Source organism: Vespa velutina, chromosome 13, assembly GCF_912470025.1.
Source record: "Vespa velutina chromosome 13, iVesVel2.1, whole genome shotgun sequence".
Classification (NCBI taxonomy): Eukaryota; Metazoa; Arthropoda; class Insecta; order Hymenoptera; family Vespidae; genus Vespa; species Vespa velutina.
This window is the reverse complement of record NC_062200.1, coordinates 984,272-1,001,156: the sequence shown is the minus strand read 5'-3', so window position 1 is coordinate 1,001,156 and position 16,885 is coordinate 984,272. Positions and strand designations below refer to the sequence as shown.

The 16,885-nt window shown below is 27.5% G+C and overlaps 6 protein-coding genes across 10 annotated transcripts; 2 read left to right on the top strand and 4 right to left on the bottom strand.

Moving 5' to 3' along the window:
• Position 1: 1 nt before the first annotated feature.
• On the bottom strand, positions 2-2,601 carry LOC124953763 (protein SHQ1 homolog). The gene is made up of 8 exons (XM_047505635.1): positions 2,171-2,601; positions 1,892-2,082; positions 1,626-1,813; positions 1,138-1,542; positions 935-1,058; positions 709-872; positions 462-616; positions 2-355 (listed from the first exon to the last, which is right to left on the bottom strand). The coding sequence occupies exons 1-8, from the start codon at positions 2,311-2,313 to the stop codon at positions 229-231; spliced, it is 1,497 nt and encodes a 498-aa protein (XP_047361591.1). The 5' UTR covers positions 2,314-2,601; the 3' UTR covers positions 2-228.
• A 160-nt stretch (positions 2,602-2,761) lies between these two features.
• On the top strand, positions 2,762-3,674 carry LOC124953782 (ATP synthase subunit g, mitochondrial). Its single transcript, XM_047505669.1, has 2 exons — positions 2,762-2,975; positions 3,334-3,674. Exons 1-2 carry the CDS (start codon positions 2,936-2,938, stop codon positions 3,591-3,593), a joined length of 300 nt encoding a protein of 99 aa, XP_047361625.1. The 5' UTR covers positions 2,762-2,935; the 3' UTR covers positions 3,594-3,674.
• Positions 3,675-3,702: 28 nt separating this feature from the next.
• Positions 3,703-11,474, bottom strand: LOC124953752 (probable methyltransferase TARBP1). 2 transcript variants are annotated; one of them, XM_047505593.1, is made up of 10 exons: positions 6,345-11,474; positions 6,036-6,277; positions 5,722-5,938; positions 5,478-5,630; positions 5,244-5,408; positions 4,980-5,168; positions 4,706-4,883; positions 4,304-4,629; positions 4,103-4,239; positions 3,703-4,043 (listed from the first exon to the last, which is right to left on the bottom strand). In XM_047505593.1, exons 1-10 carry the CDS (start codon positions 9,069-9,071, stop codon positions 3,893-3,895), a joined length of 4,485 nt encoding a protein of 1,494 aa, XP_047361549.1. In that variant the 5' UTR covers positions 9,072-11,474; the 3' UTR covers positions 3,703-3,892. The 2 variants fall into 2 exon arrangements, with proteins under 2 accessions (XP_047361549.1, XP_047361550.1); XM_047505594.1 differs by having other exon boundaries at positions 4,712-4,883.
• On the top strand, positions 3,817-11,418 carry LOC124953772 (probable tRNA(His) guanylyltransferase). Of its 2 annotated transcripts, XM_047505652.1 has the most exons (4): positions 3,817-9,882; positions 10,006-10,250; positions 10,339-10,599; positions 10,682-11,418. In XM_047505652.1, exons 1-4 carry the CDS (start codon positions 9,528-9,530, stop codon positions 10,733-10,735), a joined length of 915 nt encoding a protein of 304 aa, XP_047361608.1. In that variant the 5' UTR covers positions 3,817-9,527; the 3' UTR covers positions 10,736-11,418. The 2 variants fall into 2 exon arrangements, with proteins under 2 accessions (XP_047361608.1, XP_047361607.1); XM_047505651.1 differs by having other exon boundaries at positions 10,339-11,418.
• Positions 11,475-11,594: 120 nt separating the features above from the next.
• On the bottom strand, positions 11,595-13,443 carry LOC124953767 (V-type proton ATPase subunit d). The gene is made up of 6 exons (XM_047505639.1): positions 13,164-13,443; positions 12,638-12,988; positions 12,376-12,533; positions 12,111-12,287; positions 11,904-11,981; positions 11,595-11,810 (listed from the first exon to the last, which is right to left on the bottom strand). The coding sequence occupies exons 1-6, from the start codon at positions 13,282-13,284 to the stop codon at positions 11,649-11,651; spliced, it is 1,047 nt and encodes a 348-aa protein (XP_047361595.1). The 5' UTR covers positions 13,285-13,443; the 3' UTR covers positions 11,595-11,648.
• A 446-nt stretch (positions 13,444-13,889) lies between these two features.
• LOC124953773 (tubulin-specific chaperone C) lies at positions 13,890-16,295 on the bottom strand. Of its 3 annotated transcripts, none has more exons than XM_047505654.1 (3): positions 16,052-16,295; positions 15,398-15,633; positions 13,890-15,280 (listed from the first exon to the last, which is right to left on the bottom strand). In XM_047505654.1, the coding sequence occupies exon 3, from the start codon at positions 15,104-15,106 to the stop codon at positions 14,078-14,080; it is 1,029 nt and encodes a 342-aa protein (XP_047361610.1). In that variant the 5' UTR covers positions 15,107-15,280; positions 15,398-15,633; positions 16,052-16,295; the 3' UTR covers positions 13,890-14,077. The 3 variants fall into 3 exon arrangements, with proteins under 3 accessions (XP_047361610.1, XP_047361612.1, XP_047361611.1); XM_047505656.1 differs by having other exon boundaries at positions 15,398-15,462; XM_047505655.1 differs by lacking the exon at positions 16,052-16,295 and adding an exon at positions 15,778-15,799.
• Between the last annotated feature and the right edge of the window lie 590 nt (positions 16,296-16,885).

Below are 16,885 nucleotides of genomic sequence, written 5' to 3'. Positions count from 1 at the left end.
ATTCCTTTATTCTTTTGAATTTTTATTAATAAATAAAAAGTATGTATGAGAAGACAATGATTTCTTTTATTAGAGATCTCTTATATTTTAGAGATGTATAGATAATTTAGTAATCTATATTGATAGATAATTTAGTAATCTATATTGAACAATATTAGAACAATAGTAAATAGAGAAGTATTTTATCATTAAAATTACGTTTATACTATATATTAAAAAAGAAGAAATTCATTCTGTGTCAGTTAAATCATCAGAATCTAAACTGATACTAGTAGTAGTACTACTGCTAGAACTATCACTTTCTGAGTCAGTATCTGTGTCACTACTATCAGTGGAAGTTGAACTGTCGGATGATCTGAAAAAAATTAATACATTATATATTTTATATTATAATAATATCAACTACTTTTTTTGTTATTTTTATTTAATTATATCTAATAATGATAGCTGATTACTCTTACTTGTTACTTTGTGCAATATGAATAGTTAAATTCTGTATATGTCCAGTTATATCATGTATTACATTTTCTATAACAAGGCCTTCTTTCTGAACAGAATATGCCGCTTCTTCTAATTCTAATAATTCCAACTGCATATCCTCTTTATTTGGATGTATCTTAATAAAAAGAAAATAATATTTTTATTAATCTATATAAAATTTTTCTATTACATCTAATATAACATTAAAAGTTTTTATAGTAAACTCACGTTATCTAAAATAGGAGTAAGTGATTCTATCAAAGATTCAGGAATACTTTGCAACCAAATTAAATAATCCTTTATATACAATTGATTCAACAGATATCGTGGTTCATAAGAATTATTAAATAAACTATGTATTTCGCAGAAACGTTTTATAATATACTTTTTTCCTGTTGGCCAAAAGATATTATTAAATATGATTAAAATATTACTTAAGTTTATATTAACAAACCTAATGTTACGACTTGCTTAACGTCTTCAAAAACTTTGATAGCCAAATCCCAGTTCCTTAATATAGGATAACAAAGTGCTCTTCTAATACATGCATTTATAACTTCATTCATATTAGAAAAATTCTATAACATTATATAAGGAATAATAAATAAAAATAGTTGACATCAAAATTTTCGGATGGTAAGAAACAAAAAAACATACTTGAAACCAACACAAAGTTGAGCTCAGCTTGTTAATTGTCCATCCACTTTCAACAGTATTTTCACCCAATGTTGTTCTATAATTGTAACAACTACCATATAAAATATCAATTAAACTTAGAAGTAACGATTGAATTTCTTTATCATCTAATAAATATTCTTTATTTGGAAACTCCTTCAATAAGTCAATTTCATCTTTATTAAATGTAATATCTTCTTTCTTTAAATTATACCATTCTGGTATATAAAAAATATACGGCTCAATACATTCTGGTTGCATAAGATCAGCCATATAATATTGTTCATCAAAGTCTTCCAATTCCTTTTTTTTACGAAGAAATGTACGTTCTTGTTCAGAGATTTTATCAGGCGTGGGCAAATCTATTATTTCTTTAATCCATGCTGGCTGCAGATTAATCATTGATAAATGTATTGTTATATGTTGTTGCATTATACATACATTATTTTATATAAATCATATGAACATACCTCAAAAGCTATTAAGGCACCAGAGATTTTATTAGCAAATCCATACTTGGGAGAATTTATAGATAGAATTAAATTATTGGATTGTATCGATTGAGGAATGAACCATTCATTTGATGCTTCTTTATCATTTTCTTCATTATTATCTTCATCCGAATTCTTATATATTTTTTCTGAATTTGCTGGATTACCTATGCATCGAAGAAAGGTAAATTTATTAACATTACATTTAATATTTTTCCATAAATTAGCTTTACTTAATAGCATACCAATCACTTCAATGTTGGGAACAATTGTACTTTTTGTTTTGGGTGGTGACAATAGCGTAGTTATCATATCTAAATTAGGAAAAAATTCACCTTTGTTTACTTTAGAAAATTTTAAAGTAAAATCACCCTTTTCACAATCATAGCGTCCAGAAGATGCATGATTCTCTTCTATTTCTCCTGGTAGCATTAGTCTGTTAAAAGAAATAATATATAATAAAAAAAAAAGATAAATGTTATGTTTTTTTAACAAATAAAACTTATCGGATTTTTATATTCTACCTAAGGTAATAAGGTGTAGCATAAAATCTAAAATCATTTCCTTCAACGTCAATCTCTACGTCTTTAATATTAGCATACGGTGCATGAACAATAATAGTAACTTCTAAGTCGGTTTGTGTTACTTCAAATCGAGGAGTTAACATTTTCACTACTTTTTTATGCAATTTCCTTATTTTTAAAATACCTCTTATATTAATCTAATAATTCAATTGTAGAAACAAATCATAATAAAAGATAACAGACACAAATCCGAAGAACATAAAAAAGATATTAATTATACAATAATTATATAATGAAATATATACAAAACATAACGATTTACACGTGCACGTCAATTCAATTTATCTGATTTTACTATTTTTACTTGTTTCAGGTATAGATACGAAGTTTACAGGATATAGAAGTTATTGAACACAAATTTTCGATTTATAACCGATTCGATTCGATAATTATAAAAACCAATAGAAACTCGATTAGCTTAACAGCCAATCATATTTAATATTGAAACTAGCCAATTACGTATGATTATTTTGATATCTTCTAAGCAATGGGTAGTTCTCTATTCATTTCTATAAATGAAAATCGACTATAAAGATCAAAAACTTATAGCGGTCATTACATTTACGAAGGTAAGATTTCGATTTAAAATTGCGCAGACGCGTCATGGCTATGTGAGAGAAGAAGAAGATTTTGGAAGGAAACGAACAAGAAACGAATTTACAGATTATTGAGTTTCTCTTTTGAAGAAGACTGTAAGAAATAAAAATGGCGAATTTATCAGCGAAAGTAACTACGTTAGCAAAAAGTATGTAATGTTTTGGAATAATTATATTACTAAAAAAAATTTGTCCTACACTTACATATTCGGTGCATTATAACTCGACCATTAATTATTATGTAACTGCTAATTGTTGTCAGATTTTGTGAATTTTAAATAGATACATATATTCTGTAATTTTTGCCTTCTTATAATTTTGCACGATCTCATTTTTGATTATAATAAATAACATTAAATATTTTACATATAAATACAAATGATAAGAGGTTAAGTTACATATTCTTAAACGTTAAAAGTCAAATATTAAAAAGTTACTATAGTTAGTTTTAAATGACGAAACTTAATTGCAGATCAGATATTTCATATTATTATTTATTTTTTATAGCTCTTATAGAACAAGCAAAGCCCAAACTACAAGTTTTTCAAGCTTATGCCAAAGTGGAATTAGTACCACCGAAACCATCAGAATTACCTGCAGTGAAAAAGGGCATTGCAGATCTTATTAATGCTGCTAAATCTGGTCGTTATAAAGAATTAACTGTGCGCGAGGCTTGGCTCAATACTTTAGTTGCAATAGAAGTATATTGTTGGTTTTATATAGGTGAATGTATTGGAAAACGTCATATTGTTGGATATAAAGTGTAAGCTGCAACTAATTTACCTATATTTAGATAATTATGTATAGATAGTGAACCACGTCATAAATATATGATAATGCAAGAGATACTTTGAATAATGCATTTTATTTATCAAGTTTGACATAATATAAATTTATTTATTATATTGTTATTTTATTTATATATATAATATTTATTCTGTTCTTATACAATAATTGTTGCAAGACTTACACTATTCCAGTAATATATAATTTAAAAAAAAAAAAAAAAGAAAAAAAAAAAAGAAAAAAAAGAAGAAACAAGAAAAAGAATTTATAATCATGAGTATCAAACAAATATGTGTTGTTTTGCATATTGCCATATACATATTGCTCCAGTAACATGAACATTTAATGAACGTATGATGCCAACTTGAGGTACTTCCACGCAAACATCAAAAAGGGGTATCAAATTAGCTGGTATACCACTCTTTTCATTTCTGTAAGATTTTTTTATCAGTTACATAGAATTCTACGTGATAATTTTAGTGATACTTACCCTAAAACAAGTATTGTCTTCTTTTTAAATTTCATATTCAAAAGATTTATGCTATTAGCAGTTTGTTCAACTCCTACCAAATCCCAACCCATATCTTTTTTTTCTAGGAGATATTCACATAGTTGATAAGGCTTTACCTATTATTTTACATGAAATTTAATTTTTAAAAAAATATATGCATGAATATTTTTAAATAAATACCTCTGTAATATTTATCCATTTATCAGAAGACACACTGAGATTTTGAAATTCTTTCTCTTTTGTATATTGTAAATTTCCAATAATTAATTCATTAGCACCAAATATTTCACATGTTCTTGCAAGACCTCCTAGATTTGCAGGACGATCAATTAAAGATGCAACAATTATAATACTTTCATCTATGATATTAGATACAGTATTTTCAAGTGACATTATCCCAATGTTATTTTCAATAGAATTAACTGACTTAACAGGTGTAATTTTCTTTTGTATATTACACAGGCCATCATCATCCATTTCATTGAAATGTGATGTTTCCTTATTACCTACAAAACATTTTTTATTTTTTTTTTTTTTTTTTACAATGAATGTCAGAACATTTATATAACAACTTTAACTTACACGGACCAGATTTTATCAAGTGCATACATAGTTTAGATTCGGCTAATTTTTTATTTAAATTTTGCAAACATAAAGGATGATTAATAGTTTCTGTAAAATTTAAATCATGAAATAAATGAGATGCAATCCACTCATCTGCATCCATGGCAGACAATCTTGGAATCTCAAAATAAATAGTCTAAAAATATTATAAGCATTTGAATACAACAAAATTAATAATAGATCAGATATAATATTAAAAAGAATATAATACATTTTTAATATAATTGATTACCTGCAAACTATAATCATCTATTGGATGAAAAACAGAGAAATAAAAATCATCCTGTATTTTTAATGAATTTTTCATTAAATTTCCCTGTTGTAAACTTTTAAGTGCTGCATTATATAATCCTGCATATTCTAATATGATATCATCAAAATTTGAGCATTTTAATAATTCGTATAACTTTACCAAAATCACCTATTTTGATATAATAAAAAGAAACTTCATAATTTCTTATACCTCAGTTTTATAATCCTAATATGTTTGACTTACCTGATTGTATAAACGCATATTGTAATTTTGGCCTAAACAACAGCATGCAATATATGGCATGGCCTGTCTAAGAAAATCACATTGAGTTTGACCAGAAAGAAGTAGAGCTACATGATATATCACACTTGCAATTGAACTTGTACATCCAGGACGTTTCAAGAGACTCTGTATATAAATTGAGATAGTTAATGATAACAAGTTTTATATAAATTTTTTGGCATTACTTTAGAGTACCTCTTCAAAGAAATTCCATAATTTATTATGTAAATTTGGATATTTTACAAAAATCCTAATTAATAGCCACTCTTGCATTAGACGTATACTATGTTGATTACTTTCTAATAGAATTAAATTACATAATATTTCTTGAAGCGATGAAATACTTTCCTATAAAAAAATATGATTAGTTGTTTCCTTAGTCTGGTATACAGACAATTGTCTCAAAAATGATCTTATAGAATTTTCTATTTTTTATTACCATATTAAGTAATGGTTCTAACACCAATAATATTTGTATGAGTCTATGCTTAACTCTATGCAAATGAGAATCTTTAAAATATCTTTTATTTTTATTTTTCTCCAATTCTGCAAGAACAGAATGCAAAAATATAGATGCATATTCAGGTTTTTTGGTAATTATTTTGTGAAGTAATATTGTAGCTTGTGCCCTCACAATTGCATCATTATTATAATCACTACGAACAAAGCAAAAAAATGATATATTTTAATATAGCGAATTATTAATATAATAAAGCCTAAAATTTTTTTTATTAATTTAGTACATAACCTTACGTGATTGACAAATGAAGTTTATAGAAGTCTTGCAAATTTTTTTCAATATATAAACATACTTGATTCTCAATCTTTTTATCTCGTCTAATAGCATAACCATGAAGAAGGCATGCTAATAATAATTTGTCAAAATTTATTTTATTATATAATGTATTATTTATATCTAATGTTTCCATGTGAATTAACAATATTCTTTTTAGATTTGTTATATTGTCACTTTCTTGAATCAGTTGAGTTAGAAACTAAAATACAATTTAAGTATAAGGATATAATAAATTAAAAATAATATTTTAATATATTATTTCTTACTGGATTTATAATTATTACAATATTTGGTAAATTCAGAAACTTAGAATTTACTATAATTGCAACAAGATTTTTAACTGCTACCGAGAAAATAGCATCTTTTTTATTTAAAAATGTAATTCTCCAACATAATTGAACAGTTGATGTAAAATTTTCTATATCTTCTGAACTTTGTAGCCCATTTTTTTCGATAATTGTTTTTAGCATTATCGCTACCGTTGGTATTATCTTAATACCTTCCAGTTGAAGCAAATTTGATATAATGTCATACCATTCTATTTTCCACGATTCCATTGAAAATTGTTGAAGATAATTATACATTAATTTTGTCATGAGAAAATAATAATGTGACATAATCTTTCCTTTTTCATTTTCTGTGTAACAACATTCATTGTTAAGTACTTGAAATTTGTGCATATTTGCTATGCAGAATTCATACGTTTCTTTTGAACATAATGCAAGATTTGTGCTTTGGCATAGAAGTAAAACGTGTAAGATAGATAAATATTCAGTACCTTGTACAGAATTTATGTTTACAAGTAATGGTTTTTGTAAATTCTTTGCATACATGCACATTGCTTCTTTTGAAAATAATAAATCTCTATTATTGAAAAACGTTGTAATAATATTTAAAAATTTATCCAAATCTTCATAACATAGTGTCATCGTTGCTTTTCTTAAATTTTTTATTATAACTCTCATAGCAGTGTCACCATACGAAAACAACATTTGTGTGATATTATTACAATTTCCCATAATATTGACCTTTAGTAAATATGACATTAATTCAAGTATCTTAATGTTTGAGTAAAGATCAGAATATGGTCTCATATCAGATCCTATCAATGAATCTAAGCAAGTTTTTATTGCTTGTATAGCAGGACATGATTTGGAATAAAATATTAATTTTGCATCATATAGGAGAAAAATCATGAGTGCGAATGTATCAATATTTATTTCAAATTGATTTTTCAGGAGGTATTTTTCTGAGATATGAGAAATAAAATTTGCAGCATTACATTTTGTTATTACTTTAGGTAACCATTTAATAATGATTTCCCAAGTATTTGAGCCTCTTCTCAAAACTTCCTCCGAAGGAAAAGTGGATAGAACATTTGCAAGTAATTCTAAATCGTTTACTGAAATTGAAGAATAAGAAATCATTTTTATAATATTAATATGAGATGCAATCCGTAAAATGGGTGAATGCATATTCAAATTTAATGATATCAATGTCTGAATAGCATTTAAATCATTGTCTTCCAATTCAATATAATGTTGATTCTCTTCAAAAACGGTATAAAGAATATGTGTCACATAAAACATTGCTACAGGACCCCATTTAATTTGACTAATATGATACAAAAATTTCTTTAAAATAAATTTATTTTTATGTCTGGTTATGCGGGATAGTAATCCTGTAAGTTCTTTTATTATTTCTGATTCATTATTATCAGATTCTATTTCATACAAGAAAGTGTTATTTAACATATTTACAAAAAAACCAAGGAACTGTTCATCACACATAATTACATCGATGTTGCAAATATTTAATAATCCATGCTTCACTATATTATTATTCTCATGCTGCAATATTCTTTTAAAAATACAACCTAACCATATAATATTAAAGCAATTGCCACATACTTCATTACTTTTTATCAACCCAGGTAAATGAGTTAAAGCAGGCAATATCAAATGTTTTTGTTTTTCTTCCAATGCTTCTAACACCAAAAAAAATTTTTCCTTATTACTTTTTACATTATTAGGGCAAGTATTGCAAATAAAAGGAGTCAATGTATTTTTTTTTAGATGCGAATTTTCAAACTTTATCTCGCTCATAAAATCAATCGTTTTCTTCATTAGAAACAATGCCCACTTTCGATACTGTTGAACAGAAGATTCTAATCCCTTTGAGATTATCAACCAAAATCTATCCTTAGAATATAGATCATAATATAGATCATAAAGAGAATCTTTTTCTAAAGAAAAATAATGATCAGCAAGTATATTAATCGTGGCAAGTAAATCTTCAAGATCTTTTAATTCATTTAAGAAAAGATTCCAGATGGGAAAAACTACTTTCTTTTTTTCAAATGTACGATTGATTTTTGGTATAATTGATGCTAATGATCTCCATTGTATATCATCTTTCGTAGTTATTAAACATTTTATATCTTCTATATATAAGGGAATAAATTCTTCATACTCCTCCTGTTTTCCGTTTTTAAAAAGATAACACTGCAGATGCAATGTATCCAAAAAACACTCTAGTACTTTCATATACAGCTCTCTTGCTTCATTGCTATTATTAAGATTAGAATTTCTAAACTTTCTGAGATTTTCTAATTTTATTTTAATAGATTGCATATCACAATACAAAATCATTTGTAACAGCAAAATATCGTAAATAAACAATATCTCTGATATGTTACGCCATTGGTTTTGAGGAAATAAAACATTTTCAATGTTTTGAAAAGAAAAATTTTCTAAATTTTTATATGCACATACATTATTAGAATGAAATCTGAGTTGATATTCGTAGCATAATATTGTATGAAAAGTTTGGAGTTTCTTTATATCCAAAATATCTTTGATGATTTCATTATTATAGGATTGAACTAAACGATGTAAATAAAGAAATGGATCGTCTTTAAACGAAGCATCAATAATTTCCAATATGGATATATCGTTTGTAGAAAATTCCATATACTTTTTATGTAAATCCATATTGAATGTAGAATATTGAGGGCGTAATAATAATTATAGAGAGCTGTAGGAAAGATGAGCGTAGTAATTAACGGAAACGTAGGAACAAATCAGAAGGAAAAAAAATGTAAAATTTGTTTCGATTATAAAATAAGTGCAATGCAAACGTGTTTACATTGACCTTTATTTTTCGATGGATTTATTTACTTAACCAATAAAAGTGCACGTGGATATGTCACATGCAGTTGATGTTGATAGAGAGCTTTTGCACGTCAACGTACGAGATACAGTGTTTTCTTTAATTGAAATAAAAATCTATTAAATGTGTTAAGTTACGACACACGAATGCTGTTGACGAATTTTCAATCACAGTGAATCCGGTTAACCGAATGAGCGAGCGAATGATCTTAAGCGCGTACAATCGAAGAAAGTGAAGGAGAAGCGGTGCTTCTATCCCGGTGCAACGGTTCGAAACGAATGAAGAGAAGTGGCTTCTTGAAAATCATTAGCTGGAGCAAACAAGTGGCCATATCCCGGCGCATAAGTTTGACAGCAATGGCGAAAAGTAAATTTGAATATGTTAAAGAATTCGAACGTGACGATAATTGCTTGCCAAATTGTTGGATTGTGGTTAGAATAGATGGAAGAAATTTTTCGAAATTTACCGACGCGCACCAATTTGCTAAGCCGAATGATGTCGCCGCTTTGGAGTTGATGAATCGTGCTGCTATTACTGTTATGGAAGATTTCAAAGAAATAATATTAGGTTTTGGACAAAGTGATGAATATTCCTTTGTCTTTCGTAAAGACACACAACTTTATAAACGCAGAGGTATGTTGTACGCGATCAATTTATTCGGTTATAAAGCGTTTTTTTTTTTTTTATAAGTAAACAATTTTATGATATTCTTCATAATTCCCATTCGTCTGTAACGCCTATTATTTGATTTTTCAGCATCCAAGCTCATGTCCAATGTCAATTCTTTATTTGCTTCCTCCTACGTGTATCATTGGCCTCGATTTTTCAGAGGTAGAGATCTTTACTATCCGCCATCCTTTGATGCTCGTGTTGTCTTATATCCAACTGATAAAAATTTAAGAGATTATTTGGCCTGGCGTCAGGCAGATGTTCATGTGAATAATTTATATAACACATGTTTCTGGAATCTTGTCCTTAAGGGAAAATTAACCCCAAGCCAGGTATAATTCCAATATTTTAAATTATTATTTAATGAAACATATTATGTTCCACCCTATATTATTTAATTTAATTTATATCTCCTTTTAGGCAGAGGACAAACTTAGAGGTACTTTAGCTTCGCACAAAAATGAATTGCTTTTTCAAGAATTTGGAATAAATTATAACAATGAGCCTGCTATATTTCGAAAAGGCACTACACTTTTACGTAAATTGGTGCCAGATGGTACAGGACGATTAAAACCTGCTGTTGTGCCGCTAGTAGATGATATCATTGGTGACCGTTTTTGGAAAGAAAATCCAGAAGTAATCGGTCTGAAAAGTTTAGCAACTTATCAACCGCCAAATATGGTTAATAATGCTATTAAAAATACAATTTGTACATCAGTGCCTCTTTCTCCTGGTACTCTTAAACACATTAATAATGTTACAGTACCTCCCGTCGTATGTAATACAAATTCAAAGAATGAGGAAACAAATGTTATAAGAAGTAGAGAAATGGATGGTGATCGAATGCAATGTGAAAGTGACCAAATTATTAGAAAATAAGTTGTGTTTTCAATTTTTCTATGACAAAATAACTAAACTAAAAATAATATTATTTAAATCATGTGCTATCCATTCTTCGATCGTGCAAAAGTGAATTTTGTTATAAAAATGAACAACATATTGCATGCATTGATAATGGGTATGGATGCGAACATATCTTTTGCTCTTTACATCAAACATTGTTGACAATGTTACATTGTTACAAGCATTGTGGATATAGCTGAAAACAGAATCATGAAACTTTTGCAAACTTTCTTCAGTGGATAAAATTAGCTCATAGATTACAAAAAATGAACTGTTTACAGTTACACATTTTTAAATTTATTTCTTGGTAACATGTTATTAATCGACTTCAATATGTACAGGTACATACAGACATAAACATTTGTATTATATCATGTAGAATGTAGGTACCTTTATTTTTTATTAATATTATTATAATTATTACATACTACATAATGATATAAAGCATAACATGGAATAATACTATATGCCACAATGAGTTACACTGCATATTGCAATAAAATACACTATGTACACAATGTCATCCACATCATTTCCATTTATATGAAAATTTTGGTGATTTTGGAAGAAAATACATGAAACAATTTAGACAATACATCTTAAACAATGCATCAGTATTACTTTTTTTTCTTGGCAGTTTGTTGTACATTATTCTTTATTTTCTACACAGCAATGGGTAACTTTTTCTCTTCTTATATATGTTCATACATATTAAATATTTAAATACAACAGGAGCAGGATAGAAAGAAATTCATTGTTGTATAACATTAATATATAAGTGATTTCTGGTAAATTATGTAATTGATTTAAACAAAACAAGATTACAATTAAAATATTGGAATGTAATTGTCAATTTTAGCACGGTGCTTTTGTGCAACGCATTCAGCTATCCAGACAATGTTACGACATTCTTGTTCTTTAAGTTTTAAATAACTGTAGAATACTCCAAAATGGAATTGTTGAAGAAATGCATGAACATTTAAACGAACCTATAATATACAACATTAATATATATAAAAAAGATTCATAGAATTAAACAATAAAATATATTAAATTTATTTCAAGTCGATACTAAAACTTACTTCATGTTCAAAGAATTTATCTTCCAGAGTTTTGTCACCAGGATTATTACCTGCTCCTTCAAATAAAGCACTATATTCCTGTATGATTTATATAAATTCAATATCATGTTACAAAAATTTAAAATATTGAATAATATTGAATAAATGCAATCATATTCATGATAATACAATGCCAATTTGCAATGGCAAAAAATTATTTTCTCTTACAGCATAATACTCAGCTACAGCTTTAACTTGTTCATAGTCATCAGCTCTTGCTAATGCAGCCAATCCATCTGGATTCAAACGTCCGCAACGTGGATATAATTTTGCACGATCATCTTTACCCAATTCAGTTCCAAATGAATTAATGGTTATAATAATTGCTCTTCTATCAGCTTCAAACTATAATTATAATTTATACTCTATATTATAGACATTATTTTATATATTATGGAATTGTAATTATATTATAGTTATATAGATTTCTTACAGCAAGTATCTCACACATAGTATCGGCAGTTGTACCACCAATATCTTTGCAGAATTTATAGAAAGCTTCTAGGTAAGCTTTATAAAGTGTATTACGAATAATTTCAATATTCATTTCATCTAAATCTTGTTCAGATATACAATCCACAAAGAAAGGCGCTGTAAATGATAAAATCGATATATAAAGTTAATAGGTCCTATTATAAAAATTTCAATAGAAAATTAAAAAAAAGAATAAAAGAAAAAACAAAGAATGCTATTACCTAATGGTGTGTCTACTAAAACAGCATTGTATAATTCAGCTGGTGTAGCAGCTACATGAATAGCTTCCATTTGTTCAAAACTACCAAGAGGATGGCACTTTGGAATTAATTCAGAAATAGGTCTTTGATGTAAAGTACCAGTAATTAATAATATAATATTGTCAATCATATAACTATATGTGATAAAATCAAGAAACTGTGCCAATGGTTCGACAGAATGATTGCGCATGTGTTGAAATTCCACAACTAATTTTTCCCTCAACTTGTCATCTATGACACTCACAGAAAGCGGCGATGGTTCATTTGCTAAAAAGCTTCCATAATCTGTACCAGCCAGATGTAGCTTTAAATCTGTAAATATTCATTGAAAAAGATAATATGTATATATACATATATATGATTGATATATACAAAATTTAATATCTATTAAGTACAAGAAAATTTAGTTGACTCTTCTAGAAAAGCAACTATCCAATTGTGTAGCTGACTCTTCCTTATGATTTATTAAGAAATATAATTGCTTTACCTTCGAGTGTCTCGCATTGAACTAAATTGAGATAATCGCTTTGTTGAAGTATTCCACATTTGAAACCACGGCAAAGCCCTTCTAAATATCCACCATCTATATTAAACATACAACCCTTCATTTTGATATTTTTTTTTTTTAAGAAAAATATGTATGTCACTTTAAGTCTACGAATTGTCAAGATTAAAACTTGAACGCCCAGACTCGCCCTTCTTGGTTGGTGATCATATGACTGGATATCAGGGGGGCCAAACTTATATACGAAAGTAAAAGTTTCGTTTATTTTCATTGCCGATAGATGCGCTAATGATAGTATTCTATTCTGCCATCTGGCGGCAAAACCTTACACGAGGTTCAGAGGATTCATTAAAATTTGAAATCATATATTAAACATTAATCTAAATTGCAAAGATAATATTCTTGTATATAACATCAAGTTAATTACTTTCACTTTCTACTCAATACGAGAAATATATATATATATATATATATATATATATATATATTTATTTATTTATTTATTTATTTTCATACTATATTATATTTTTTATACTATATTATTATTTATAAAAGGTAACAGTGTCAAAGGATATATTACATATTAGTTAATAATAATACTATATAAAAAATATATATCTATTATTCTGATTAAATAAATGTCACTAAATTAAAATGATATTCATATTAAAATATGAAACAATATATTAGTCATTTATATGCACATAGTATGGAGCCAGTAATTTTATTAAATACGTAAGTATATAAAACACTTACATAGTTTTACATTCTGGTGAAAAAAGTAAGATATATGCATAAATAATTTATCTTGATGGATCAACTAATTCTTAATCTAAAGAAGAGTAAACACCTGCCTATAGAACAGTAAATATTAAGCTTTGAATGACATATTTATATTAATCCCAATTTTTTATACGTAATTCAGGTTCAAGAATAGACCAATTTGGCGAATGTTTTTCACTTGATAACCAATTGAAGTCATCTATACAATTCCAATTATTTATTTTTGGATCGAGACCAGCTAAATTAAAATGATTCATTTGATCTTCATAAGACCAATTGTAAGGTGCTACTCTTATATTTGTACAATCTTCTATAATTGCTCTGCTAGTAACATGGAGGTATATAGTGCAATCTGTAGATGAATGTAATCGAAATTGTTGACATGCAAAAGCAAATACACATTCAACACAGTCGTGAGCAAATACGGACGATGTCACTGGTCCGACTAAGATAGTACATTGTTTCAAATTTATCATATGTAGTATACTAGGTGTGCCATATATTCTTACTGTACATCGAGTTAGATCGGAAAGAAGAATATCATTCTTATTTACGTTTTCAGCATCCAGAACCAACTGTTCATCAGACTTTCCTACCAATATACACGCATTTTCCCCATATTTATTAAATGTTTTATTATTTTGTTTTACCGAACCATTCACAATACCTTCTGATATCTTGAGATCTTTTAATCCATCCGTTACGTCATACGTTTTTTCTGGGGGTTTTTTTACAACTCTTCTATTTTTAAATCCAAACTTTTTCTTAGGTAAAAGTTGCATTTCTAATTCTGACGCTTCATTTTCAAGTAATTGTAAGTTTTCCTGTGCTCTTCTAATATCATATACTTTTAGATACATTTTTGACTGAGATAAATAATTTTTAAGCATCAGAATTTCTTTACTTATTTTGTCAAAAGCAACCGAAAGAACAGATGACGGTGCTCTAGATGCCTCATCTAACATATCTTTAATTTTTTTACACGATGAGTAAAATGTATCCTTAAAATAACTACTTTGTTCAGATTCCACAGCAAGGGATTGTCGTTCTTCTTTCCGTCTTTCAATGATGTTCTTTCGTTCACGATCTCTTTTATTGATACGTTCTGGCAAGCTGCCTTCGAGGAAATTAGTATTCTCCATCTTATTATTATCTGAATGCTATTTGTTGGTATTGTTTATAGTATCTTCAAATAGCACAGAGACAGATTTCATAAATTTCTCTTCGCTTGATTTCTTTATTTTCCTCAATTGTTTCAGTACCTTATTTTTATCTTCTGTGGTAGATTTTTTAGGTGAAATCTCATAAGCAAGGATCTATAAATGTATAATATAATAAATATATTATAGGAATATTCTTAAATCAATAATTATTTACTTTTTAAACAAAAATATTTAATCGTACTCATTGCAAGATATATTAATGTACATTACCTCTTCTAATTCACGTTGAGTTATTGATAGGGTTTGTATTAGATAATATCCTAAACCTCCACCACCTATTAACAGTAACATAGATTTGAAGAACGCCATGAATACTAAATCTTAATTTTGTTCCCATTTCATCGTGTCAGCTGTCCTGATTGAATTATCATTTGATACTTTTTCATATATATAATAATAACCATTTAACAAAGATGGCAAGTTTTGGCGCATATAAAACCTGAAATCTAAAAGATAAAAAAAAAGAAAAGAAAATGTGCAAGCATATCGCATATCTATTGTTCTAATTAAAAAAATATACGATAAATGTTTCAAGAAACGTATACTTATATTATCGTGCCATTTAATAATGTTAAAGTCAAAATATTCACCAGGGAAAATACATTAAACTTTTAAAGTGGCTTGAGAAAACTATAGGAGGAAAAAATTTATCAATATACATTGACTATATCGATTTCGTGAAGTTATTTAACGTTCGTCGTCATAAAAAAAAAAAAAAAAAAAAAAAAAAAAAAGAAAAAAAAAGAAGCAAGAAATATCAGATATAAATTCATGACATGTCATATATGAAAGGAAAATATCGTTAAAGGCAATAACCTGAACTTAACATCGGATTCAGAAAACAAGAATAAGTCACTTACTTACCTTGCGATCTACTCATACAACTCCAAAATATTAATGAACTACCAAAGAGGATACTCTCAAAGAAAAAAATTGATTTGGCAACTTTAATTTTATCAAAGCTACGTCGTTTTGGTGTTCTGTAAAGCATACTAAAAAGGAATGCGATTTCCTAAAGAGGAAATCATCAATACCATGGTGAATAAGAGACAAAATCTTGAGTCGTCTCAATACGAACCTATAGGAAGGGATATAGAATAATAATAATAGCTATTCACTAACCGGCTCACCCACGTCTCGATTCTAGATACACTTTCGAGATATTGAAAACTCGCTATCCTATCGATATATATGTTTCTACGTTCGATACTTGATTCACGCGGTGAATTTAATTAATACGTTACATTACTTTATTTCTATCCATTTTCACATTACCGAGGATAAGTTAAAAATCCATTTAAATAGATTAAAATGTTAATATCTAATCTGTGGATATCATAAATTATACTTTCCATACGTATATGTATTGTTATATCGTACATTGTTTCTTAACGATACATCAAATATAGCACTGTTAATTTCGGTAAGTTCTATAATCGTCTTTTATCATCTACGCATTATATTTTTATCTTTTATTTACTTACGTCGATACAATGAATAATGCATTTTAACGACTACGTTTAATATTTTTTTGCGAGAAACATATTTGTAGAAAAAGGAATATTCGTTTTCGCATAAAATTCCTATCAATTAACTTGATCCTTATAGTTCAAATTTCTACTAATTTTATTTAAAAGTATATATACGAATAATATTTTACGATATCAATTATAATCGACTTTTTGCTTTTTTCTTTTT